Source organism: Rhipicephalus sanguineus, chromosome 3 (genome assembly GCF_013339695.2).
Source record: "Rhipicephalus sanguineus isolate Rsan-2018 chromosome 3, BIME_Rsan_1.4, whole genome shotgun sequence".
Lineage (NCBI taxonomy): Eukaryota > Metazoa > Arthropoda > Arachnida > Ixodida > Ixodidae > Rhipicephalus > Rhipicephalus sanguineus.
The window spans coordinates 66,938,101-66,963,099 of NC_051178.1; the positions used below are offsets into that span (position 1 = coordinate 66,938,101).

The following is a 24,999-nucleotide window of genomic DNA, read 5'->3' on the forward strand; positions in this document are numbered from 1 at the left end:
TAAAAAATACTGCTTACTTGTATAATACGGATGTGCAATTATGCTGCTGGAGTCTCCACACACCACACACACACACACACACACACACACACAACACAACATAATATATATATATATATATATATATATATATAGTGTGTGTGTGTGTGTGTGTGTGTGTGTGTGTGTGTGTGTGTGTGTGTGTGTGTGCGTGTGTGTGTGTGTGTGTGTGTGTGTGTGTGTGTGTGCGCGCGCTTCGAGGGCCGCCTAATCAAGAACAAGTTGGTACGCCACTGATTGAGGCACGTCGTAGTGTGGGACTTCCTTTTAATATTGACCACTTGGGGTACACACAAACATAAACATTCCCACAGACGTGAGCGCGCAGGTGTTCATGCAATTTGCCCTCATCGCAATGGGGTCACCGAGGCCGGAAATCGAACCCGCGCCCTCAAGCTCAACGGTGCAGCACCTCAGCCACTAAGTCACAGCGGCGTGGTCATGTGCGCAAGGGTGGTCACGTGTCATTCACTCGGCTATATTTAGCGTCGATTTTCGCCATTTGTTTTTTTTTTAAACTGGGCTTTAAACATGCCCGTGATTTTGTAGTTCACAATCATACGAAGAGGTAATATAGTTACCACCCCATCTTTATAAAACTATTCTTTTATTTTGTGTTTCATTTCTTCCAGAAAAGCATGCAGTACGCTGCTTTGTGGTTCTGTGCCACTTTTTCAAGCACGGTATTCCTAGAAGGTAAGACTGAATAGCCTCAGTTCGATATTTTTCCCGATATAGCCCGATATTTTTCAGTCGTAGCAAAGCAGTGTTCAATACCTCACACTAAACGAAGGTAGAAAGACTCATTGATAGAAGAAAAAGAAGAGAAATTTGAAGGAAGAAAACTTTAGGTGTGGACTCTTTCAACTCGAAAATATGTACCGTCCTTTGTAGCATGTTGTAAGTAAAGTTTTTGATGGTTCTTCGTCGTTGATCACGGAGATCTTGGACGGTGATCGGCAGCGATGATGAACTCACACGCAGGCAGCAGCGGAAGTCAGGTGGAATTATGATAACGCGAAATGATACATACAACTGAGCTTAGATAGATACAAAGATTAAAACAGGACAAATATACAGTCTCACTCTTCTACTTGTTTAAAAAGTTAGAGCCCAGACTGTCCTAACTGGCAATTGCCACTAGCCTCATTGATCTATCAGCGCTCTGATTACAGCCCAGGCTAGTTTATGTACATTGTACGGAGCCTTACCAATCTATCAGCAACGCTGATTACAGCCCAGACTGACGTGCCACTCACGTGCAGGTCAATATCTACTGCAACAAACAAAAAAAAAGGGGCGGTGGCATCCCTTTATTCCTCCCTTGACTATGGCGGCCAACCAGCGCGTAAGTACTCGTAGGCCACAGCCCACCGGGCAGGGCCTAAAGGGAAAACCAAGATATTACGAAAAACAACGGCTTTCCTTCTTTCTCGTCGACACGTGGTCACGCAAAGCGTCATTCGCCGGCGCCACATGTGCGCAATTTATTGCTCACACATTCCGCGCTGCAGCGGCATCGTCGGCCAGCAAAAGGACCGTCGCCTCCAACTTGGCGCGAAATAGGCTACTGGGGTTTCGCCTCTGCAGCGTGTTCCCGTCGCTGGCCGGTTTCATCGAACAGCGCCGCCTGCGCTTCAGATCCACGCAGTGTGGTCTGTCTCCTGCCCGGAAGCGGCGCCTTCCCGGAGTTCAAAAACAAGACCGCAGCGGCCGTGGCCCACCAGAGGGGAGGCGGCGCACAACTGCCTGCGTGGCGCCATCGCAGCCGGCACAACTGTCCACATTGCACTCCAAACACAGGGGGAGGTGTACGGCACTGGTCCCCGCTCCGAAATCCGACCCCTCTCAGCATTCCTGCGATCTCGTGGTTCACCCCTTGGCGCGAAACAGCTCTCGCCCTGAGCACTCAACACATAAAGAAAAGCTCAGCGCCCGCCGTCGGCGAGCGAAAGAGACACGGTCTTCTCCCCTGAAATCGTAAACACGTCGGCATCCTTAGGGCGCACCACCATATGCGGCCTTACACTAACGATATTTTTTTCGAGGCACGGGTTGTTTAAATCCATTTTCGAGCTATTAATGTGTGCACTAAGCATTCTTTAGAATAACCAGCACCGTGGCCTCTGAGATCAGTTCCGGCCGAGCGCCTTACATCATCGCGGCAGTCATGGTCGGCCTGTACGTTCTATCGCGCAGCTCGGCCGGCGCGCGCCCTCTTCGTCGTCTTCATCGTGTGCCAGCTCCCCGAGCATGTGCTCCCGGCTGATTAGCTAATTGGCTGGGCGGTATACCTAGGTAATTAAGTCAGGACATGCTGTGACCAAGCCAATTAAGCCAAGCGAAAGAACGAGGTAATTAGGCCACATCTTAATAAGACCATGCTTAATAAGGCCAGCACCCCAGGGCGGTGCACTAGGGAAATCTTCACACTCGGCACAAGGAAGTGTTTGCCAATAATCCTGCACAATGCTCAAGGTAGTTCACATTCGTCCTGCTGCTCAGTCCGTTGACACGTGCTATATGATGTCTCGAATGCAAAAAAAAAAAAAAAATGTAACAACGTCCAATGTGGCAAGTAATATACGTGCTTCAGAAGACAACGTCATCTTATGTTTCGTCTAATTTTTGTAACTCTATGTGATGACTACCATAATTTAGACGATAATTTCTTACCAAATTCAACTTGTCCCTCACAGAAAGAGGCCTTCCTTATATAGCTAGGCTGTAACAGTAAGCGAAGTGTATACCAAAATGAGGTAAAGTACAGACAAGAAGTGGGTAAACCACAAACGGAAGTTCTCAGCGAGAGTGAAAACAAAAGTGGTAACTGGAAGTCACCTGAGGCCTTGAGAGTGGGAAAACGGAAGTTAGGCGTGACAAGGCAGTCACGTGGTGGAAGCTGGAAGTGATGTGACGGTTGAGAGAAAGGTGAGACTTGACTTATAAATGCTGCGTCTACTTCGTCTGATCGCAGTCCAGTGACCGAGGTGTCTGCCAACACTTTTTTTTTATCTCTCCAGGTGCTGCCCACGGATCTGGTGTTCGAAAGTGCCCCGACGGCGGCAAATGCGTCCTCGGCACCAGCTGCATGAACATTTCACCCGGTTTGGACAGCTATGGCTGCTGTCCTTACGACAGAGGCGTGCCTTGCCTTTACAAAAGCGACACAGGCAGCTCCAGTGAGAAACATGGCTGCTGTCCGCGTGGACACCGTTGCCAGCAAGGAGCGTGCTTCTACGACGAAGGCGGTGTCACCTTGTCGTACGCACCAGCCGCTCTTCTGCCTCCTCTGCGCAGGAGCCTGCGCAGCTCGTCTTGCAGTCCGAGTGAGTGGCAGTCTCTGACCGTACAGATAGTGAAAATTTCTTGGAGATGACTGAAATTTACCCGGACAACAATAAGTACCTTCACCTTGTTTTGATAGCACGGTCCAACACGAAATCATCTATTGCACTTAAACTGGCACCCCAAACCTACATAGTTTTCGAGATGTACCGTATAGTATGCGGCGTAAGCATCATGAAGGCACGGTTTTGGAACTAGTCTTCCGACTGCCTTTCTCACTATTAAGAATATTGCTTAAGGTTTAAGTATATTGAGATGGAGTGGAGATCGAATCAAGCTTTCATAAGACATGTATTAAATATCGACAAATTCGAATCTACAAGTTACAATAGACATATAAAAAAGCTTGGAACCCTCGGGCAGATTATCATATCGTAATCGAACGAGAGGACCGCTTTCGCATAAATGTGCGCGGCTGTGCATCGCTCAATTTGGCGCACTTACTCGCAATGCGTCACTTGCTGCAGCGTAGCTATAGGGGATGTGGTTTTAGGGTGTTCAACCGCGCCCCCTTCCGAAATTCTTACATTTTTATATGTACGCATATGCGCACGTATAGAAACACACGCACGAGCATTCGTAAAGAAGGGTCGGATCTCACGAAAAATACTTCTGGTTACGCCACTGGTCGCTTGCGGCGTCGTGCGCACTTATAGACATCTTATGCCACCAAGGCAGCGCGCCATTCACACGACGGACCAAATCGCGATTCGAGCGCGCGGATTGCGTACAAAGTCGCCATACGCAACCCGTTCCTGCGGTCCTCCTTCGGTCCGCGCAGGGCGATTCGAAAAACGACGGAGGCCCAAATGACAGTTGGGATCCTTGGAAAGAACCACCGAAATCCTCGCTTGTGGCGTGAATTCTCCTCTGTCGTGTGAATGCTGGCTGCGGGGAGATCCGAATCACGTCACGTGTCACGTGATTGATTCCTCCGCGATCACGTCCGTCGTGTGAACACAGCTTTAAGCGGAGCCGAGACCATGGGGCTGCGTCTCGGCCCGCGCGATGTATTCGCTCGTGGTGTACAGTGACCGGTGCCGCACTGGACTTACGCTGTACAGGTACGCCGCCAGCGTGAGGCCAGATTTCACCGCCGTTCGTGTGGCGCCATATGCAAAGAACACATGCGTGCTCATATTTAGGCGCATGCTGAACAACCGCTCGTGGTGAAAATTAATCCGAAGTCCCCCACTACAGCGTGCATCATAGTCATATCGTTGTTCTGAGACGTTAAACCCCAGATATTATTGCTCAGCGCTGAGCAATATCTGTTTGCGGTGCGTATACAAATGTCATGTTCGCGGGCGCCCAGAGGAGACGGTTCAGTGCCAAGACCACACCACGTGCCCTGCTGGCAACAGCTGCTGCCACACGCCCGAGTACCCGGTGGGAACGTACTCCTGCTGCCCGTACGAGTACGGACAGGTGTGCTGCCCGGACGGCTCCTGCTGCGCCGCGGGATACCGCTGCGAGCCACGATGGGGCATCTGCACGCCCACGCTGGCAGGGAGCGCACTCAACGGTACGAGAGCAGCCACCAGACGGTTGCTGATGCCCGTTCCTGCAAAGAGGGGGCCAAGGGCGAAGCCTCCCCCCGCTAGGAGTACATCTGGCGGTGAGTTATAAAAGCCGGAGAACGAGGCGCTGTCGCCGCTGTGATGGATTGTCGAGAATTGAAGACGAGGCATGGCTGCCAAAGCTGCTGTAGGTGTGGTAAACAATGAAGTAGATCCTCCACGAGAACAGAACCAACGGAAGTCTTTGTTTACATTATTTTTATAATGAACGAACGCGAATGACTAAGACAGATGGCGAGTGGCAATGCTAAAACTAATTATGAAACTGTCAATTACGGTTCTTTTCGTTGTAGAAGGCATTCCAAAACGATCGATACAATTTTTTGTGGCAATGTACATGCTGCGTGGTGATTATTTCCTGTGTTTAAAGAAAGCCCGCGAAATATGAAACAACAAGTGACAGCGGTTATGCGCTACCGTATTGCAGCGCTCTCAACCATAGGCGTGCGGAGGGTTCCCCTCCAGGGGGGGGGGGGGGGTTGCAGCTTCGACGCAGCGCCCGCCCTCCTCCTTTCCCGTTGATCGAGTTTGAAAGAAAACAAGCTTCGCAGTGGTTGCCAAAAGGAAAATGAAGCGATGACGTGCTTTTCGGACGCGATGTTTGCTTGTGTTATTTGCTCATTCGCAGCACCGTGGATTGAGTGTCCGGACGGCACCTACTGCCACCGGAACTCGACGTGCTGCTTCGCCCATTCCTCGTCCTCGGCGCGTTCTTCAGCTTCCCTCCAATACGCCTGCTGTCCTCACGAGCACGCCCAGTGCTGCGACGACGGAGAGCACTGTTGTCCACGCGGCACACAGTGCGAGCACTTCGACCAGTCAAAAGGTCATATGTGCCATTCGCTGAATGAAGAACCCGGACAGACTGTCCTCGCCTCCAAGAAGTACCCCAGCCTGAAAAGCGTGCCCGGGGCCACGTGTGAGTGGTGTTCCGTTCAGTAAATTTTTAATAAGTGTTGCATCGATGTAACGGTATCAAAACAACCTTTAGAAGGAGGAGGAGGAATAAACTTTATTATCAACCAGCAATTTAAGTGCCTTGGCCTAGGCCTCCCACGTGGGGACGTCGAGGTCTTGCCTCTTCGCCACCTCGCGGGCTTGCTGGATGGCCCATAGCTGATCGTCGAGGTGGGAGCTGCGCAGAGCAGCGCACCATCTCGACGAGAGGGTCTCGGCAGTAACATTCTGGTACTGGACGGGACATTCCCACAGCATGTGAGGGAGCGATGCTACCTGTGTCTTGCTTGTAAGATATGCAAGACCTTTAGAATGCTTTGCGAAGTTTGAAATTTGAAAAGAGACTAATATAGGTTAACTACAGGCTTAATTGTTGTTATCGTAGACATGCACACAAACGAGCTTGCGTATTTAATGGATCATCTGCACGTCTCAAAGCATAAACCGCCAAAGGAGCTCGTATTTTGAGCGCATAGATAAAAGTATTAGAACACCAGTAAATAAAACTGCGAGCAAGAAATGACACGGAATTGGAAAGCGGAGGGAGTAAGTTATGAGAAAGGGTGAACAATTATGTAACTACTAAAACAATGTTCTGCAAATAATTTAGCAATAAACAATGAGGAACATAAGTCTGTTGTAATGAACAAAAGTGTTTACGCTTCGAAGCATGCTACTTAGAAGAGGAAAAAAAACAACTTATTTACCGAAACATGTACAAATTGTGAACGAGTTTTACTAGAATAACATTATACCAGAATAAAAAAGGGGAGAAATGTGGTAATTATGGAAATGTGTTTATGAAAGGTGGAAACCTTTTTCATTTGCTTAAAAAATGTACTGAAAAATATGGCTTAATATTAACAGGGATGCGATTGCAAACTGCATTTATATAGTTAAGCAAAGTGTTGGAGGGACACTGAACTGAAAAAATAATTTAGTTTAGGCTAATATATTGTGCTCCGAAAACTCTAGTGTCATTCATTTCACCACCATAGCTTCATTATTTGATGAGAAACCCAATGTCAAAAGTTTAACTTTTAAAGATAGCTAGCCGAAATCTCCGATGGTGACGTCAAGGATTTCAAAGCGTTTTTTCGTATTTTGGCCACATTGCCTTAACGAAATTTCCTGAAACTTGGTATATTAAGTCTCTGGCTCCCTCAGAAGATAGAATGCTTCGTTTTTACCATTTAAGAACTACGTAGGCCCTAGTAGACGCCGCGTCAAAATCTATGACGTCACGGCGACTGGTGCGGGAACTTCAAGGTGGCGTCGCCACCCTCACTTTCTTCTGCGCGTTTTGTCGCTTACCAAGCGTCTTCTCGCAGCAGGCGCGGTGTTTTTGGTATCGCGAAGATACGAGAAAAATGGTTTTTCTCTTTAGTGCCCTTTAACTTCGTATTTTTGGAACGGAATTAAGGTTAAGAGAACGCTATCGCGCTCACAGAACGTGGCATTATTTCTGTTAACGAGGTTATCAAAAGAAAGGCTGCCTAGAAATATCTTACGATGAAGGAGAAGAAACGTGATGAGTGACGGCTGAAGATCCGCTGCTGAATGGGCAGGATGGCATTGGATTGAACTGTAATCATTCATCTGATATAATGGTTTTCCAAACGCTCAAGTCGTTTTACATGTATTGCGTATTTATTGCCCCATGGAGCTTAACAGTATGATAAATGCATATATTAATTTAAGCCATGAGCGGATCCAAATTTTCTTTTTCGAAGGGTATGGGGGTATCCGACTGTAGATGTTATTGATGATGATAATGATTATGCCAATACTTACGATCAATAATAACAACCATAGGTTTATTGGAATACTAATACAGTGACCTATCCAAGCAGTAGCAGCAAGGAAGAACTTGGAGGACTCTTGAGCTTCGCCTTCAAGAGTAGAACGCGACAGCGATTACTAATAGCGCCTTGTTGGCATCGCCTTCTCAATCACTAGCTTGGCTTCGCTTCTCGGTGGGCAGCTCGACCATGCAGCAAGGAAAAGAACGCGTGTAAATTGGCCGACTATTCTAGAATGCCTACTGCACGTACAGTTGCGAAGTGCTATACGACATAATTATTCCGAATTGGCGAAGTATCCACGACGCGTCCAAAAAGGCAACACGCGCACCTGAGCAGCTGCACACGTCGTTGATGCTGTCGCCGGTAATGATAATTAAGTATGCCTGTGTGCTTTGTAATTGGTGGGCCTTTAAACCAACCACTCGTTGCGCCATTGACATGTGTTGACGCCTCTTGTGATTTTACGCTTCTGCCACGTAATATCACGTGTGTTAATGACATTCCTCGCACCACATGACATTCATGTAGTATTTTGTTTTTCCCGAAGCAATTACAAGCACAGGCGTGGCTCTGTGGTGCAACAACTGCTTGCCACGCAGAAGTCTTGGGTTCGATTCTCACTCGAACCAGAGATTTTTTTATTATTTCTTTATTTGCATCTATCTCGAACTTTCGCTCACGGACAACCCTAATTTTTAGCTCACAACCAAAGACACCGACAGCGGAATTTCTGCGAAACGAGCTCTCTGACGCTATCGCGTTAAAATGACTTCGTAGGTATGTCATTATAGCCATTCGCGTGCGCTGCACACAGAAAATACTAGGGATGTGGAGGGGGGTGCGCGGGCGGGTGGACGTGCGGACATATCCCCTGTATCCGTGCATGATCTAGGCAGGATAGAGCGAGTTAATCGACACGTTCGTCCCTCATAAAGGTGGCTCAATTAACGCAGTACGTTACGGCATTATCATAATAACCAGCCAGTCTGAATTCCTGCCCCGGTAAGAAGACCATATTAAAGGGCCCCTAAACCACCCAGAGGTCGAAATTTAGTTGTAGTGTGACAGTTGTGCACGAGTGTACAACGACACGTAGTCGTGAGAATTTTTTGAAACGGTGCCGTAATAGCGCAGTTACACGCGTTGGAAGATCGAAACGCTGCGATCGCTCGTTTCACTCTTTCCTTCGCTACCCTCCGCTCGTCCGCTGGTCTCCTCTCCCAAAGCCGCTTTGCCCTTCTTGCCGAGTGCCCCTCCCAATCTCACGTGACATACCGTCATCGCTGACGCGCTCTTCGAAACAGCGGGCACTTCCGGTTGCCGCGACTCCGCGAACTCCGAGCTTCTCGGCTAGCCGCTGTTGTAGCCGTGCCGGCCCGTACTCGTACGAATTGTGCCGGTATGGACCCTGTGTTGCGCGATCATGTTGTCGATCCTTTGAAGGATCGCCAACATGATGGACCCGCACGGTAACACGTGTCGCGTCTTTTCGTTTTCGCAGTCGGCGCTGTTGCAGCCAAGCACTGATGCGTGAAAGCCATCGCAAAACACTGTCGGATTCAGTACGCGCAGCTTATCAGACCGCTAGGCGTGACTGCTGGTACGCTAGCGATTTGGCAGTTGCGTTACGGGCCGCAGTTGCCGATTCACACGCGGGCAACACGACAAAGAACTGCAAGGAGCGCAGGCAGCTGCCTGCAGACTAACCGGAAGTCGTAGGTTACTGTTCGACCAATCGCAGTATCGCCTGCATAGCGCATCACAGATTCAACACGCTGGCGTCACACACGTCACTAGGAAGACCGGAAGGGCCCGGAGAGGAGAAGAAATTGTTTCTTGGAATTTGTGGCGCGCCCGCGGCTTCTAGCGATGTCTCGCGTGGCATCGCTGATCGTGACGGCATTCTGCACGCGATACGCTTGTTTACTTGAAATGTATGAAAAAATATCGGAGGTGCTTTGGGGCCCTTTAATTGTCAAAAGAAATGACGTCGCGATATGCATATGCCCGAACTCAACGGCGGTGCCGTGGTGGCGCCGCTTGTAATCGTGTCTTTAGCTTGCGCGTCTTTTCTTGCTGGCCACGCCTCATTTCAAGCTACAAGCCGTTACTTAATTCGCTATCGCAGCAGCTTAATTTGTTAGGATTGGATATCTTTATCTCCCTTTTAACCTCTTCTAGTTAGGTGTCACGTTTAAATCGGAACAAATCTCCATTTTAATATAGCGTTCTAGCATCTTGTATATTACGGTGTACCTTGCGCCTCCTGGAAAATCATTGTAGATGAAGACGACGAAGGCATTGCGAACATATTTAACGACGACATATTTACTAAGGCGGCTGTAGGCTAATGGTGATGCCGTGCTCCGGACAAGTCCAACTGACAGACTTTGATGTCGTGTCTGTGCTCTCTCTCTCTCCTTCTTAACCAGGGGCGTAGCCAGAGGGGGGGAGGGGGCCATATAGAGGGGGGGGGGGGCATTTTGCATGTGCATATATACACGCGCACATACAAACGCGCGCACGAACATACAAAATGGGTGGTTGACCCCCCCCCCCCCCCCCCGAAAAAATATTTCTGGCTACGCTTCTGTTCTTAACTATTCTAACTTTCAAACTGCACGATCTCTTTCCAGTTTTTCTGGTTAGCAATCCTGCCTCTCCGCTCTCTGCTGTTTCCTTGCTTTTTTCCTTGCACCTCCTGCTTGGGCTTTGGCCACAAGGCCCGGAGTTTGATGTAACAAACTAAATAAATAATAACATGCGACGCGCTGCGCTGTCGGCAGCTTTACATTTTCCACTTCTTTTCAAAGAGCCCCTGAAGAATAAAACGCCAACAAACTTGTTGCCGCAGTTGTCATGAGAGGGTTAAACTGAAGGTCAACGGTTCGCTTTCTCAAGTTACATCTGATGAGAAACGACGTGGTAGTCGAAACTACGAATTTCTTTGCTTTAAATTAGGCGATTAGTACAGTAGGAAGAAATCAAATCATAATCGCAGAAAAGTCTGCGTCCAGGGTACAACTTTTCCTGTCGAAACCAGGAACATTTGATTGCGCAGATACTATAGCGCGAACGAAACTACGACGCCAAACGCAGGCAAGCAAGACCAGCAGTTAGCGCTTGTGAGCAGCGTTTCTACATGATTTGTTCATCGCATAACGGACCAATAATCCGCCGAATTTATGTCGAAATCACCGAACAAACCATCGTCGTGTTTCATTTCAGCGCACTGTTTTGTTTGGCATGGGCATACGCCTGCCGCACGCTGTTGCCCACATAGCGGGCAACAGCGGAGCATGCTGGTACATGTGCGCATTCGGTGTACCTAAAGTCCCTAGATTTTTCTAGGGACTTTAGGGACTTTATGTGTACCTTGTTCCCTTCGTGCTTGTGTGCGCGGATATGGCGGAAAAGAGCTTACGCGTCTTTTCATCCATGAACAGCGTCGAGTGCACTTCATTTTCCTCGCTAGTGTCTTCCGAATGATTTCACGACCATTTGTTGTTGTTGCGTGCGGATCCTGCCGTCTGAACGATGGCGGAGGATCAGGTGCTTCGGAAGTTTCGTCGGAATGAGTAAGGCTCAGTGGTGTGCATTACATTGCGCGCCCGCCGCAGAGAATAGGCTCATTCGTCGCTCGATTGCCTGGGCACGATGTCGCTTGATATCTTTCCACAAACGACTGCTTTCAGATAGAATGAAGAATGCAAACTACGCTAGCGTACTGCGCTTTCTATAGGGTGTGTTCAGATGAGAACGTCGGTGCATGTTCGCCGACCCCGTTTAATTTCGCTGAAAAAAAGTACATTTTTTTTTGTCCGAGACCCCAGGGCCACGAAACCAGTCTTTGTTTCGCGAAAAAAAATTTTGCCTTAGTCCAAGAAGTTCGAAAGTCTCCACTGAGTCAGAACCACTTTTCGCGAATTGCGCGAAAATGGGATTTTGACGATATCCTACAGAATAACTGTTGTAGCGGTGAGTCCCAAATTTTTCTTAACATACTATGAGTAACGTGAGTTTGAAAATCTTATCTTGTAGCCTTGTTGCCAGTACATTAAGAAAAAAATCGCGAATATGGAATATTGTTCAATAATGCCCCGATTTCAGATTCTTTTGCTCAGCGCCTATACTATAGTTAGTATTTCCAAAATTTCCATGAGTGTTGCCACATACTAGATTAACAATTGTGCCAAATACCACTGCCGACAATAACGTCAAACGCAAACTAAAAATACATAAGTGAAGGAATGTCACAAAAGATGCAATATTTTGAAGTTCCATTAAAAACAGACGTCACCTTCGATTTTTTTTTAACTCCCCAGAAGTATAAAGCCAAGCGCGTGTTCTAACTTAATATGTAAAAATATGTTGCATTAATTCGCGTGTTCTAACTTAATATGTAAAAATATGTTGCATTATTTTTGTGAGATCGGAGTTACAACGCCACCAAAGTGGCCAAAATTGACGTTCACGCGCAACCACTTAAATGAGCGAGCATGTAGTTATAGTCGCCATTGTCATGATTTTTAGGTCTTAACTATGTTCTCTCGAGTTCACAAAACAACAGATTAACTGAAAAAAGACGGAGAGTTGCTTTAAAGTGCAAATTCGTACGTATGCGTGTTTGTACTCGCCGTAGTATTGTTCCTGGCGAAAGAAATTATTGAAAAGAGGTAGTCTAGATGCGCACTCGAGTCGGGTTTTCGCGTGCCACAGTTTCTTCAGCCCTAATGCACACAGGACGTGAGACAGGCATTGAAGGAAGAGTGGGTCCACGCAGAAAGCGTCCTGGAGTCAGCACCCACTATCTCCGCCTCCTTGCGCGCCTGACGTAGGACGCCGACAATGACGTTTCACCTTCACCGCCATCTTCAGAGGAGAAACTTCTGTTGAGCAAATGGATAAGTTTAGCACCTCAGCAGCGTTTTCCTCAGGAACAAAATTTTTGACTGATACAGACGCATCTGGACAATTTACGGCAATCTGTTTGAAGAGGCTGAAGCAGTTTCTCGGACGGAGAGAGCTTCTTTTGTCATAAGGACCATGAAGGAGGCGTTATCCAAACCTCTCGTACTCGGAAAGTTCCGCTTATAGCTGATCTTTTTCTTGTGCTTGTTCATCGTTCAACGCTCGTTTTGAGCTGTGCAATTCGGCCATGAATCCCAGGGGATTACAAAAAGCGCATGCATACTCACATAGGCTGCTCAGTAGAATGTAACAACATAATGCATTATTCTTGTGAGATCGGAGTTAAAAAGCTAACAAAGTGGCCAAATTGACGTTAACGCGCAACCAGGGGCGTAGCCAAGGGGGGGGGGTTGGGGAGGTTCAAACCCCCCCCCCGATATTTTTCAGTTTTGCTTGCGTATATATACACGCACACATACAAACGCACGCACGAACATACATAATGTATGGTTGAACCCCCCCCCCCCCCCCCCGAAAAAAATTTCTGGCTACGCCCCTGCGCGCAACCACGTAAATGGACGGACGTGAAAGCTGATGCGCTATATGGCGACTCGAACCTTTCTGAAGCGTATTGAGCTGTTTATTGTTTGTGTTTATTTGTTCTCTTTTTATTCTTCAGCGCGTTGGCGCTGCAAGAGCACCGCCTGTATCGCCGCTCGCCGTCTGCGTCATCAAATTATCGCCACGCGATGAGCAGCGATAAAGATCCGGTGGCTGATCTCCGGCTTCCTCTTTTATGTAGCGTACGCAGGCTCACATATGCTCAAGATGTTATAATAATAATAGTTGTTGGTGTTTAACGTCCCAAAACCACGATATGATTATGAGAGACGCCGTAGTGGAAGGCTCCGGAAATTTCGACCACCTGGGGTTCTTTAACGTGCTCCTAAATCTACGTACACGGGCCTCAAGCACTTTCGCCTCCATCGAAAATGCAACCGCCGCGGTCGGGATTCGATCCCGCGACCTTCGGGTCAGCAGTCGAGCGCCATAACCACTACACCACCGTGGCGGGGCTATGCTCAAAATGTTGGAACAAATCAATCAGCGATACAGTAGGTCCGTCGTTTAGTTTGTACAGTGTGCAAACAACAACATTCTGATGAATGGTTGTGGATGATAACGGTGATGAAAAATGTTTAGTGGCTGAAAAGACGACGGTAGTGGGATCCATACTTAGTGCGTATACATTATTTCTCCCCACAGACCCTTCGGTGCCGTGTCCTACGTGGATGGTGTGCAGCTCGGGCTCCTGCTGCCGCAACGAGTACGGGGCCTATCGATGCAGTCCGTACGCAGGAGGAGTGTGCTGCGCCTCGGGCATCTCCGGATGTCCGCCTAACACGGAGTGCGTCGACTGAGCCTCTGCGCGAGGACAAGCATTCCACGAATGCGCTATGTAATAAATACCTTCCCACTATAGCTATATAGGTGGAAATGTTCAAAAGTATTGCCGGCTTATCTATCGAAGCGGCGTCCCACGTACAATCACAAAATACACTGAACGATTGAATTTCGTTTCTACTTTTGTATTACTCAAAGGAATAAGTACGCCTAGCTGCATCTGTGACGTAGTCACTTTTATCTGGAACAGTGCTTGCCCCTTTGTCACTTACGAAAGAGAAGGGGTGCATCCCCTTCCAATCACGTCAAGCTCGCAGCTCGCATCGCGGTGTTTTGTTGTATTACTATTCGCCTCGTGCCAGAGGCGTAGCCAGAATTTTTTTCCGGCAGGGGAGGGCGGGGGGGTGGGGGGGTTTCAACCATCCTTTTTGCATGTTCGTGCGTCCGTTTGTATGCGTGCGTGTATGCAAAATCAAAAAATTCCCCCTCCCCCCCCCCCCCCCAACCACCCTGGCTACGCCCCTGCCTCGTGCGCCACCAATGGCGGCACTGCGACCGGCGCTCCGGTGACGCAAATAGGGGGGTTCGGCTTTTGTCGTCTACTAGGCTCTGCCTAGAACAACTGCATTTTCATTATAGTTCGCTCGCGGTGCGCGGCGCTCCTCGACTACTAGCTCTATTTTCTTCTAGTGATAGTTCTGTAGATGGCTGCCAGTATTACAGGAGGTTAAGAAACGTTTACATTTAACGTATCTTCTAATACCCACAGGCATCGTGGTCAGGACCATGTCCCCGAGTTAGTAGCGTAACTCACTGGGGCGGATGGCGTTGAAATAGCTTACACGAAAGCGCGAACGTCTCGCCAAGCGAGTTAACGAGAGTGTATACGCTGCTTTGGAAGCGAAGCGCGATAATTTTTAGAGCTTATTCGCAAAAGTTGGCGTTGCGTAAACAGCACTTGAACGAAAATTCACACTTCTCTCCGAATTGTAGTCATCTGGACCCGTGTACACAAAACCTTTACCGACAAAATAAAATTGACAAGTTCACCGAGCAGCGGGTTATTGCGGAAAACTAGCGTGGTTTGGGCGAGTTGTATGCACATTAAAACTTGTTACACGCACTATATATACGCTCCGGATGAAACGCCAGCTATGGTGCACGGGGTGCAGTTCACACCCTAATGATTACAGATAGATACGCCCATGCGGTTTGCCGCTCGTGAGCCACATTCATGCTTTTGATCGCGCAGTGCTGCCTAATCCGGTGTGCGCGCCTGTCAACGGGGATGACAGGACGGCGCGCACTATACAGTTCCTAATGCTTATGCAGCGCGCTCCGCTGTCGGTGTTTCATTTGACGCTGATAGTACAGCTTGGTAAGCAGTAGGAAAAATCGGCGAAAGGTGTCAGCGCTCTTTCCCACCATTCTTTTGGCCCTTTTGGCTGAATATTGCTATTCTTCACCGCACTGTAACGAGACTGAAAATTATTTAGTACAATGATCGCACCACGCCCTATCAGCAGTCGACTGTTGACAGTTATTTTCATTACTTTATTTCAAATACATGTTCTTGCGACTTTCCGATGCAAAAGCTTTGTGTTTGTTTACGTAAGTACGATTACACTTCTCTTCAGTATACTTTCAGATGATCGGGAACGAGTCAGAAAACGTCGATTTATTAAGGCGAAAGCCTTAGATACTTCATCAAACGGAAGAAATGACGCCGCCATATGACGTCATCATGACGTCATAGATCGCCAAAATTTGTGACGTCATCACATGACATCATCGCTTTGCACTGCCTCTGTGATTGGTGGGCCGATAACGGAGACAGTGCAAAACCAGGTGAGGTGCAGAAAGCTTGCAATGCCTCTGATCCTGGAGGCAGTGCAAAACTACGTTAGGTCCAGAAAGCTTTAGAAGGAGGGCGGTGGAGGAACATGCCCTGCAGGGAAAGTAGTGCCAGTGTCACACGGCCACCTTTATCGCGATCAGGGCCGATGCGGATCAGGTTCTGCTACATGGTCGCTCTTAACAGTGATGAGGCCCAATCGGAATCCCGACGTTTGTGGTCTACGCATCTCGGTCTGGTTGACACCTGTGCCAAACTCGATTCGGATAACTTTGGACCTTGCAGCAGCGACCACTGTTTATCTATATCGAGAAATCATATCGGTATCGGCCTTGATCGCAATCAAAAATACCTTTATCAAGTTGTTCGGATGCAGTTTTCGGGCTCTGCCAACCCCTTACTTCACATTGTTAAGGCCTTAGATGCTGTTGTGTCGTGCGACCCCTGGTGACATGCTGAGACACCAGTGCTGTTGTGCTCTCTATTCATGCTACTGGGGGGAGCTGGGTCTCTGCCATGCCTCGTTGCTACCACCAATCCGGCGTGGTCATGCCGGTCATGTGACCCGTGCCCCGCTGACCAATAGCCTTTCTTCCTCCTTAAAACCGCCTGCAATAAACGCGGGAGAGCAGTCTCCCGTCAGTCTCGCCGAAGCTTGGTCTCTGCGTCGTCACTCCGCGCGCCCTCCCGTCGTTCGGCCTCTCCGTCGGCCCGCCGCGGGTTACGCCGCGCTCCTGCCTACACAACAGATGCCTCATCAAACTCGAAAATTGGTCGTCGGCGGCGTCAACACGAGTCATGGAAAAAAATATGATCACGAGATGACGTCACCACGCGACGTCACAGATAGCCAAATTTTATGAAGCCATAGTAACGCCATCGATGATATCGCCGCTTTGCACTGCCTCCGTGATCGGCGACCGATCACGGAGGCAGTGCAAAACCAGGTGAGCTGCAGAAAACTTCCAATCACACGGCGTCATCATGACGTCGCACAGCGGCGAATTTCGTGACGTCACTATAAGATCACATGACTAACGTTTAGTGACGTCACTATAAGTCACATGACGTGACGTCATACGATGATGTCATCACAGCATCGCCGCTTTGCACTGCCTCCGTGATCGGCTGACCGATCACGGAGGCAGTGCTAAACCAGGTGAGGTGCAGAAGGCTTTCGCTGGATGGGGGGAGGATTAAGTGCAGAAAAAAAGAACATCACTTTTTCCTTCGAGTCGTCTTAGTCGAATGCATAAAGGTCCGACTGCGTCCATTCTGCCAGCGTTTTTGCAATTCGAAACATTCGTTTCCCTAACTATCAAAATTCGTAATCATATCGATGCCTATTTCCTACTAAGAAAAGCTGCCCCCGCTTTCCAGTCGTTATACATAAGAAAGACCACCCTCCAACGACTGCTCAAGAAATTGTCAATAACTGCGGCGCTACATATTTTCTCTGTCAGACATATAGAATTAATATTGTGCGCACCAGTTAAAAAAGGCCCTTTCGTGCTGTAATAACGCCGGACACACTGAAACAAGAACTGTAAATGTGCTGATAAATACAAATCAGTTTCTCAGTTTCTCGGTTTCAGTTTATTGATATCAAAAGGTAATACAAGATTGGCGAATATACAGGCGAGGGTCCCAAAGTAAAAGAACTGTAGTGGGACCCTCGGTTCATTATACAAGCATTGTGGCAATAACTAACAGCAGCAAATGAACAGAATTATTAGAAAAAAATCAAAACATATAGGTGAAACATTTCAATACAAATCAGTTAAACATGAAAAAAGCACAACAAAAGAAATTCAAAGTACAAGCAAAAAAAATCTTTTAGACAGCAGCCATGACGTGGGTACACTTAGTACAGATAGTGATGTCTAAGGTCATTTTTAAAGACTGGAAGGGAAACACAAGATTTGATAGATGTAGGTGAATCATTCCAGAGTGAAATAGCAGTGAATGCAGATGTTTTTTTGCCGTAATTAGTGTGAACTGTTGGTAACAAAAAATTCTTATTAGCTGCAAATCTCGTCAGGTTTTTATTCAGCAGTAAATCACGTGACACGAGTGGATGCATGAGGTTATTATGAAGCATTTCGTGAAATAAGACGACTATGTTGTACTGGAACAAACTACTGACAGGCAAGATATTGAAGGAGTGGAGTAACACAGAAGCATTAGATTGCATGGAACTAGAAGTGATAATGCGTATTGACTGATTTTGGATATGTTGTACTGATGACAAGTGACTAGCGTACGTGTTCCCCCATGAAACGATGCCATAGTTAATGTGACTATGAATGAAAGCGAAGTACAACGCTAGAAGAGCGTCACGAGAAAAGAAGGGGCGAGCTTTGATTAGTGCGCGGATGCCAAACGAAGTTTTATGCTTGAGATGGTGGAAATGACAGCGGAATGTAAGTTTAGGGTCAAGATGTATGCCAAGAAATGTGACGTCTTCGCAAGCGGGTATAGAATGAGTCCCAAGTGTTAAGTCGGGAATAATTGTTAAGGGCCTTTGAGCAGTCTTAAACACCATATATTTTGTTTTTGAAGGATTAAGAACTAAGTAATTATTGCTGCACCAGTTCATGATGTTACTCAATGCAGTATTTAGCCGTGAAGTGAGAACAGTAATGGATTTATCAGATGAAGATATGGTAGTGTCATCGGCGTATAAAATGCAATGATCGTTGTCGGATGAATTGAGAAAATCCGGAAGATCGTTAATATATAAAATGAACAGCAAAGGACCTATGACTGAGCCCTGTGGTACACCTTGGTTAATGCATTTAGTTGCAGAGAATGTTTCCGCTACGCGTACCGTATACTGTCGGTCAAGTAAATAGTTTTTTAAGAATATTAGCGCAGGACCAGTTATACCGTAACACTCAAGTTTATTAAACAGTACTTGATGGTTAATTGTGTCAAAAGCTTTAGTGAAGTCTAAAAACACAGATCCTACGAAATTTCCTGAGTCCATGCATTTTTTAATGTAGTCAGTTAGAGACAGCACAGCAAGATTGATGGAACTTCCAGGGCGGAAACCAAATTGGTTATTCTTTAATAAATGGAACTTGGCTAGATAGTTATTAAGACGTTTCACGAATAATTTCTCAATGAGTTTACTAAGGCAGGAAATAATAGCAATTGGACGATAGTTAGTAACTAATTGTTTGTCACCTTTTTTAAAAATAGGAACAATCTTGGCATTTTTCAAGAATGAAGGAAATAATCCGTGTTTAAACATCAGGTTAATAATATTACACAATGTGGCTGAAATAAAATGTGCAACTAGTTTTAAATGTCTCACAGAGATGCTATCTAAACCAGGTCCGGTATTTTTAAGACTGTTAATAGTGGAAAACACTTCATCTGGTGTAACTGGTAACAAAAAGAACGACTGTGGTGTGCGGCGTAATGTGCTATGCAACTGCGCACGCCGGTTTTTACTAGAATAAACGGAAGAAAAGTAGTCCGAGAAAGCATTCGCAATTTCATTCGGCTCCGAGAGACTTAGACCATTATAATTTATTTTTGTAATGGGGGCATCACCAGACGACCTATTAAGAAAAGAGTTTAGCAGCTGCCACTGGTTTTTGGGGTTGTTTTTATTCTGTACAAATTTACTTTCGTAGTAAGCTTTTTTTGTCCGTTTAAGCAAAATGTTCAATAATTTACAGTAACATCTATATCGTCTAGCAAGTGCAGTGTTAAAGGGCTGACGTTTTGTTTTCTTGTACATGTTTTCCTTCGTCCTTAGACTTTTTAGAAGACCAACCGTCATCCATGGGTTGTGCGGGTATTTATATTTTTTCCTACATTTCACAGTACGCGTGTTACTCGAGACTGCCATCAAAAATAAAGAGCAAAATTTATTTAGTGCTGCTTCAGGATCATGCATGGAATTTATTGGCGACCAATCAGTTTTACTTATGCATTCCACAAAGGAATCCGCATTAAACACTGAAGTGTAGTAGTTGCTGTCGTTTACGGGCATGTCAGTAGGAAATGTAAGACAGATTGGGAAGTGATCGGTTATGTCAGTATCAACAACCGCGGAACAAGGCGATGGTGATAAGTTTGACAATACGTGATCAATGTAAAAAATAATCCGACCTAACGGTATACTTTCATCGCTCAGCAGCATCTTCACACAGAATTGAAGCAAGCAGTGTTCTCCTTCATTACGGGCCATACCTCCGTCGTCTCGGCCAACCAGTTTGGTCCGTTCCACCACAGCCTACTTTCACGCAGGGAACCCGCCTTCATGCCCGTTGTCACGCAGTCAGCAGGGTTATCTTTTCCTGGACAATGCCTCCATTGCTCCGGACACGGCCGGTCTAGAGGCGCGCGCTCGCAGCGAGTGCGCGCCTCCAGACCGGCCGTGCTCCGGACTGCTCAAGCTTTGTACTTCCCTCACGCGGTTCTCTACAAATGGCTCCCATTCCTTGGCTGTGCTCTTTATACAAAATACTGTTATGGTGGAGTCTGACCACAGGCACACTGGCATGGGCCGGCCTGTTACGCTCTGAAGGTAAGCAGCCATTCGAGCCCCAATTAATGCCGCCATCAGCTCAAGTCGCGGCAGGGAGATTGTCTTCAGGGGAGCCACACGGGACTTGGCAAAAATGAGGTCTGCGCTCACCTCTTCGGTGTTAATCTCTCTTCGCAGCAGTGACGTAACTAGGGGGGGGGGAGAGGGGGGCAGGGGGGTACAAGTGCCCCGGGTGCCATTTGGGAGGGGGCGGCGAGCCGAGTCCGCCCGACATGCGCTCGGGGACTTCCTGAGGACACAGTCGGGCCGCTAGCGGCCCGCGTCTCGTGGAAAGGTCGCCCCTACAGGTTCGAAACCAGTGGGGGCATGCCCTCACACTGTTCCAATCCCCCCTTTCTCGCCTTCGTCTCCCCTAGTACCACCCGTGAGGCTGGAGACTCCACTGACTAGTTAAATGGTGCTCATTTCCTTCAACAAACGAAACAGAATCTTCTGGAAGCCTGTGGCTTCCGACACTCAGTTTGTCGGCGCTTTGTTTGGGTAAACAGCACTGCCTTTTTTCGCCATGGTCCAGCGTGTCTTCTGTCTTGAAATCTTTCTCGAGGAGGTGAAGGCTTGCGCTATATTCTGTAGCCCTTGCATGAGCACGTCTCTGCGCCACGACTTCGGAATGCCTCTCGTTCTCTCCTTTTCTTTTTTTTTTTGCTCATATCCAAGCCCATGATAAGCAATAAGACAAAAAGCTCGGTGTAAGCCCGTTTCCACATAAGCATGAATTTAACCATGAACGTACCTCGTAGACAAAAGCTTTTTTTTTCTGGGGTTCTGACTTCCCTTTACATGTGATATGGCATGTTTTTGTATGTGTGTGCATATACATTCATCTACGAAATGTAATAATAGCGGGGCGGTGGGAGGTTGAACGTCCCAAACCTCCTCCTAGCTTCGCCACGGAACTTATCGCTTGAAATATTCGTTTTCTTCTGGTTCGGCCTAAACCACCTTGGTCCTTCCCCACGTAATAACCGTAGTGAAAATCGGTAAGGGAAAGCGCTGCCCACGGTCTTGTTGCTTAAGGGTTGCGATCGAGCAGCCCTTTACCAACTCATCAGACATGTCAACCTCCAATCTTAAGGCGAGCTTTCATGAGCAGACGTCGATCGGGATGAAAAAACGAAACGAAAAAAAAAAAAAACTAAATATGGGCTTTCCTGTAAGGTTTCTTTCTCGTCTTTTTCAAATCAGAAACTCGTTCACACACTGCTTTCTGCCATCAAATTGCGTCACCCCTCCTCATTTTGATGTGTGTATCGGTACCTTCCCCACGACATTTTCCCCGATCAGCGTGCGTAAGATGGGGTTGACTATGAGGAATGACGTCCCCAAAGTAATTTTTGAGAAGACTCAAAATCCCAGCTGCTTCCATGAAGAGACCTTCGCTGCGTGGTTCTAAGTCTGCAACCACATCTATCGCGGCAATCATGAAAGCCGCGGCTTAACTGCGCTGCGGCCAAGCAGCGGCCAATCGCACGCGTGTAATCAGATTCGTGATGACATCGCTTCATTACTGAGTCTGGGGCGAGAGAAATTGAGTAAGAGACCCTTAAAAAATATTTACCGCTTACGCCACACGGTATTCGTTATTTAGCTAAAGGTCAATGGGCTACATGTTCTTCCCCTCGGCCTTCATAGCATCTGGTGTGATAAAATCCGAGACCAGTGAACTCTTGCTTTGCCGAGCCGGCGGAAGACGCACTACGCAAAGTGTTTCGGAAATTGGGAATATTACGAAGAAGTGTTGGTATTAGGGGTGTGCGAATATTCGAAAATTTCGAATATTCGTCGAATATTACATTCAAAATATTCGTATTCGATTCGAAAATCGTGTATTCGAAAAGTTTCGAATATTCGATAACTTCGAATATTCGAAAAATTCGAATATGCGATTCGATTATCATGCATAAAATAACTCGTCTTCCACATTTCTGCTGCGTTCGTATAGCTAAAAACGTTGCCGAGAGGAGCGATACACATCGTAAGTACACGGAGGCACGATATCTGCCTGCGACGAGCGCCCCAATACGTATGATTTATTGCTGGTGCATCTCCGACGTGCAGCGCTGTTGGCGATCATGTAACCGTACATCTTCAATATTATGCGGCCGTAACGTTCCGAACTACCACTGGTTCACTATACGGGACCACTTCTGAAGAAAGACAGTGACCCATGTGACTGGTGGTGGACTGTAGGCACCTTCAGATACCCCAGCCTGGCAAAGCTTTGCCCCATGTACGTCCCTATACCAGCCACTTCTGTTCTAAGCGAGCGTGCCTTTTCAGTGGCAGGGGGGGGGGTGTCTCTGTTAGAAGGGAGCGCCTGCTGCCTGATCATGTGGAGCAACTCATATTTCTTCATGATAACATCTAGTCATTACTTTCATTGTGCCGTGATATTTGCTTTTGTTGTGATGTGCATTGTGCTAGCCTGGACATTGTGTTCTGGAAATAGCAGTGTATGTTGTGTTGCCAGTCAGGCTGTTTGTCACAAATTAGCGTTTAATAAAGCACGCGCGCGGCCGCTTTCAAACGGCTACGCGACAGAACGGCGCGAGTCGCGCGCCCAAGAAGCGCGAACGACGAAAAAACAAGCATCAAAAGACGCCGGCGCGCCGCATCCTCCTCACCCAATCGAGCCAGGCGCAGACGACGCGATCAAACGCCCGGCAAATCCTCGATGGTTCTAGAAGGAAGGGGGGACGCATCCCCGAGCGATGCCGCCAGATGCCGCCGCGACTCGAACCTACGAGAAAGCTCTCGCCCTTTCTCTAGCCTCAGCTGTACTGCACGCCGAAGAACGCTCCCGGCGCTTCTAGAAACCGGGGGAGAAGGAATAAAAGCGTGCAAACGCAGTCGAGAAGAAGTGAAAGTCAGTGAAGAAGTGAAGGAATGAGTAAGTCGGCCCGGTGATGGTGAAGTTGTGCTAAGTGTGGCTCCGTTAGCCGAAGAAGACGTGTTTATGATGGTGTGCGGTCAGTCGATCGTCGATCTGGAAGAATCCGATGACGACACCGTGTAGCCGTGACAAGTCACGACGACGGTTGAGCTACGACGATCAACGCTGGAGCTGGCGTGAGTGTTTCCTTGAAGAGAAGCATTCGATTACCGTCCAAGTATTGTGGACTGCTCCAAAGAACGGAAGAAGCCTCAAAGCTACGAAGACAAAACTGTGCATAGGCAAAAATCAGATGTATGCATTAAGGGACAAGGAAGGCAAGGTCACAACCAATATGGATAGAATAGTTGAGGTAGCGGAAGAGTTCTACAGAGATCTGTACAGCAGCCAAGACAGTCAGGATGATAACGTAAGAAGCAGTAATATCCCAGAGGAATCTGACATCCCACCAGTATTGACAGGAGAAGTAAAGAAAGCCCTAAAAGGAATGCAAAGAGGCAAAGCCGCTGGTGAGGATCAGGTATCATCAGACCTGTTGAAAGACGGTGGAGAGATTATGTTAGAAAAACTGGCCACCCTGTATACGAAGTGTCTCTCGACGGGGAGGATACCACAATCTTGGAAGAATGCCAACATCATCTTGATCTATAAGAAAGGGGACGTCAAGGACCTGAAAAATTACAGGCCCATCAGCTTACTGTCCGTTGTCTACAAGCTATTTACAAAAGTAATTGCTAACAGAATTATTACGACATTAGAGTTCAATCAACCAAGGCACCAGGCAGGATTTCGTACAGGCTTCTCAACAATAGACCATATTCATACTTTAAATCAGGTGATAGAGAAATGCGCGGAATACAACCAACCCCTATACATAGCCTTCATAGATTACGAGAAGGCATTTGATTCGGTGGAGACATCAGCAGTCATGCAGGCACTGCGGAATCAGGGCATCGACGAAGCCTATATAAACATAATGGAAGAAATCTACAGCGCATCCACAGCCACTATAGTCCTTCATAAAGAAAGCGACCGAATCCCAATAAAGAAGGGCGTACGGCAGGGAGACACGATCTCTCCAATGCTATTCACCGCGTGTTTACAGGAGGTTTTTAGGGCCCTAGATTGGGAAGAATTAGGGATAAGAGTTAATGGAGAGTATCTCAGTAACCTGCGATTCGCTGATGACATTGCATTGATGAGTAACGCGGGAGACGAATTACAGCTCATGATTACTGAACTGGATACGGACAGTAGAAGAGTAGGTCTGAAAATTAATATGCATAAAACTAAAGTAATGTGGAACAATCTTGGCAGAGAACAGCGCTTTGCGATAGGTGGCGAGACACTGGAAGTTGTAAAGGAGTACGTCTACTTAGGACGGGTAGTAACCGCGGAGCCGAACCATGAGAGTGAAATAACTAGAAGAATAAGGATGGGATGGGGCTCATTCGGCAAGCATTATCAAATCATGAATGGTAGTCTACCACTATCCCTCAAGAGGAAGGTATATAACAGCTGCATCTTGCCTGTACTTACCTACGGAGCAGAAACCTGGAGACTTACAAAGAGGGTTCAACTTAAACTGAGGACGACGCAGCGAGCGATGGAAAGGAAAATGATAGGTGTAACCTTAAGAGACA

General features: G+C 47.4%; 1 protein-coding gene across 1 annotated transcript; it reads left to right on the forward strand.

The window, feature by feature from the left end:
• Positions 1-677: 677 nt before the first annotated feature.
• Positions 678-14,111, forward strand: LOC119386706 (progranulin). Its single transcript, XM_037653998.2, has 5 exons — positions 678-735; positions 3,063-3,368; positions 4,703-5,005; positions 5,596-5,886; positions 13,907-14,111. Exons 1-5 carry the CDS (start codon positions 678-680, stop codon positions 14,059-14,061), a joined length of 1,113 nt encoding a protein of 370 aa, XP_037509926.1. The 3' UTR covers positions 14,062-14,111.
• Positions 14,112-24,999: the final 10,888 nt, after the last annotated feature.

Coding starts and splice junctions, on each gene's coding strand:
- LOC119386706 (XM_037653998.2), top strand. CDS start 678: ATGCAGTACGCTGCTTTGTGGTTCTGTGCCACTTTTTCAAGCACGGTA. Junction 3,369..4,702: donor CAGCTCGTCTTGCAGTCCGA/GTGAGTGGCAGT, acceptor GCGGGCGCCCAG/AGGAGACGGTTCAGTGCCAA. Junction 5,006..5,595: donor CGCTAGGAGTACATCTGGCG/GTGAGTTATAAA, acceptor GCTCATTCGCAG/CACCGTGGATTGAGTGTCCG.